The sequence below is a fragment of the Alligator sinensis genome, unplaced genomic scaffold (genome assembly GCF_000455745.1).
Source record: "Alligator sinensis unplaced genomic scaffold, ASM45574v1 scaffold113_1, whole genome shotgun sequence".
In the NCBI taxonomy this organism is placed as follows: domain Eukaryota; kingdom Metazoa; phylum Chordata; order Crocodylia; family Alligatoridae; genus Alligator; species Alligator sinensis.
The window spans coordinates 439853-442771 of NW_005842918.1; the positions used below are offsets into that span (position 1 = coordinate 439853).

Genomic DNA, 2919 nt, shown 5'->3' on the forward strand with positions numbered 1-2919 from the left:
GCACTCACAGGTGAGGATGAGGATGCCAGTGACAAAGAGCACAGCAGCCGCAATCAGCCCCCACTGGCGCAGGGCACTGTAATCTGGGGGGGCAAGGGCAGTTAGTGGCTGGGGCAAGAGGGAGGTGGGAGGGCACTGGGGCTCGGGGCAGGGACCTACCATAGGTGAACACGTCCTCCTTCTGGCTCTGGTCTGCACCTGCGGGGAGGAGAATTACCCACAATGCCTTGCATGATGCAGCCAGCTCTGGGGTGGAAACAGCTGCATAGAACAGGGCAGGAGGCGGGTGGATGTGCCCAACTCAGGGTTGAAACAGCTGCATATAACACTGTATAGGGAGCATGGAGATGTGCCCAGCTCTGTGGTGGAACAGCTGGGGAATGGCTGCATAAACACTGCCTTGTGAACACAGAGTGCGCCCAGCTCTGGGGAGTTGGGGGGGGGAACGCCTGAATATAACACTGCCTGGTGAGCATGCAGAGGTGCCCTGATCCGGGCTGGGGTGGGGTCACTCACCGGACCCTGGCGGCCTCTTGTCCCGGTGCGGTAGTTGGGGGGCATCAGGCTTCTGGGGGCCTGGAAAAGAGCAGGAAGGGACCGGGGGGCAGGGAAGATGTTGCTGGGTCTGGGGTGGAGCAGGGTAAGGGGTAACACCCCCTGCCCAACTCTGCTGGCACCCCTCACTCCCAAACTGCAGCCCCTCCTTATACCCCTGGTGCCCCTCACTCCCAACTCGCGACTCCCCGCTCCTCCAGCCCTGCCAGTGCCCCTCACTCCCAACCTGCAGCACCCCCCATGAGCCCTGCCAGTGCCCCTCACCCCCGACCCACAGCCCCCCACTTTGGGGGTCATATCCACTGGGGGAGGGGTCTCCTACGTCTGGTTGGGCCATGGGCCCCCGGGTCCTCACTGCGGGGCCTTGGGGTGGTCTCATCAGCCCTGGATCCTGCTAACAAAGGGCCCGGGTTAGAAGGCAGAGCTGGGGGGGGGTGCAGCCAACACTGGTGGAGAGCAGCTGGGGAGCGGCCACACAACACCCTGGTGGGAGGGGCTGAGATGCAGCTAGCTCTGGGGGGAGCAGCTGGGGGTCAGTTGCGCAGAACAAGGTCACTCACCAGTGCTATGGGTAGGGGTGGCCATGGTGGGGTTGGAGCCGGGGCCCATGGAGGCCAAGGCCGTGTCCAGCCAGAGGGTCGTGGTGACACCATCTGGGAAGGCAGCACAGAGGGGTCGGCGCAGGACCCAGGCATCCAGAATGGACACCCCCCCCCAGGTTCTTGTGCATGTGCACGTCCCAGACACCTGGGTTGTGTGTACATGTGCCTGTACGCATCCCAGACACCTGGGTTCTGCGTGTGCGCACATGCCCTCTGCTGCTCCAGGCCTCAGCCCCAGCTGCAGGCCCCAGGCGCAGCCCTAGGCAGAGAACCCAGCATCCAGGCTCCCTGCAATCCTGGCGCTCACCCCCCAGGCCCGACCTGCATTCCCAGAGAACCCAGGCATCCCGGAGCGGCTGGGGGAGGTGGGGGGTGTCTCTTACCTTCCTGGGCCAAAACTGGAGCCAGGAGCAGGAGCAGGAAGAGCAGGGGCTGCAATGGGAAGGGCAGGGGGGGGTCACTGGGGCCCCTCACTCCCGACCTGCAGCCCCCTGCCCCCCCCAAGCCTGCCAGTGCCCCCACTTATACCCCTGGTGTCCCTCACTCCCAACCTGCAGCCCCCTGCCCTCCCCAACCCTGCCGGGGCTGCTCACTCCCAACCCACAGCCCCCTGCTCCAATCAGCCCTGCCGGTGCCCCTCACTCCCACCCTGCAGCCTTCCCCTTATACCCCTGGTGCCCCTCACTCTCAACCCGCAGCCCCCTGCGGGTGCCTCTCACTCCCGACCCGCAGCCCCGCCAGCCCTGCTGCTGCCCCTCGCTCCCCTCCCAGGCCCCCCTCCCAGGGACCCAGGAGTCCAGGGATGCCAGGCCTGGAGCAGAGACAGACACACAGAGGGGCGGGTAGACAGGGGAATCGGGGCCTGGACAGACAGATGCCAGAGGGATGCAGTGGGTCGGGGGGGATGGGGCCTGCTGGGCTGGGGCGGACAGACAGACCAGGCCCAGGATGGGCGGACTGACGGATGGACACCACATGTTTGGGGGTGGGGAGGGGGGTGTCTCAGACCCCCGGCCCAGACCCCAGCCGAACACCTGGGTTCCATTAGCAGCCCCCGCCCCACCGGGGACCCAGGCCTCTGGCGCCGCGCGCCTGCACTTACCCTCATGGCGGCAGCGGGAAGGCTCATTTCCTCTTCGCAACTGGCAATGCAGGGGGGGGCGTGATGGCGTGTGTATGCGTGTGCAAGAGCATGTGTGCGTCAGACACGGGTTGTGTGTGTGAGAATGTGTCAGGGTACTTGCCTGTGTGCCACAGACACTTGGGTTCTGTGCATGTGTGCTAGACTGTGTGCGAGAGCACATATGCATGTGTGTCAAACACCTGGGTTCTGTGTGTGTGTGTGTGTGTGTGTGTGTGTGTGTGTGAGAGAGAGCATGTGCATGTGTCACAGGCACCTGGGCTCTGGGTGCATGTGTGAGACTGTGTGCACATGCGTGTGTGTGAGGGTGCACATTTGTGTGCAAGTGTGTCACAGACACCTGTTGGGGCACACGTGTATGTCTCATAGTGTGTTTTGGGGCATCAGGGTGCAGGCGCATGTGTGTGGGACGGTGTGGTTGCATGTGCGAGCATATGTGTGTGTGCAGGCACATGTCTGTAAGGGACTCTGAGCAGGCGTGACTGCATGTGTGATGGGGGTGTGCACACGTGATTACGTGTGTGCATGCCTGTGGGAGCACTGTGTGTGGGTATGTGTGCAACTGTGTGTGTGATTGCACATGTATGTCGAGTTTGTGTGTGTGTGTGCGTGCATGTGCGG

At 63.5% G+C, this 2919-nt stretch overlaps 1 protein-coding gene across 1 annotated transcript in view; it reads right to left on the reverse strand.

Annotated features, from left to right (window-relative positions):
• FXYD5 (FXYD domain containing ion transport regulator 5) overlaps positions 1-2345 on the reverse strand; it is a 4478-nt gene extending 2133 nt beyond the window's left edge. Inside the window, exons 1-7 of the mRNA XM_025192378.1 lie at positions 2260-2345; positions 1541-1589; positions 1116-1208; positions 878-946; positions 517-576; positions 160-198; positions 9-83 (exon numbers count right to left, since the gene is read on the reverse strand). Coding sequence (XP_025048163.1) covers positions 9-83; positions 160-198; positions 517-576; positions 878-946; positions 1116-1208; positions 1541-1589; positions 2260-2286 — 412 coding nt within the window. The 5' untranslated portion in view covers positions 2287-2345. The remainder of the gene's footprint in view (positions 1-8; positions 84-159; positions 199-516; positions 577-877; positions 947-1115; positions 1209-1540; positions 1590-2259) is intronic.
• Between the last annotated feature and the right edge of the window lie 574 nt (positions 2346-2919).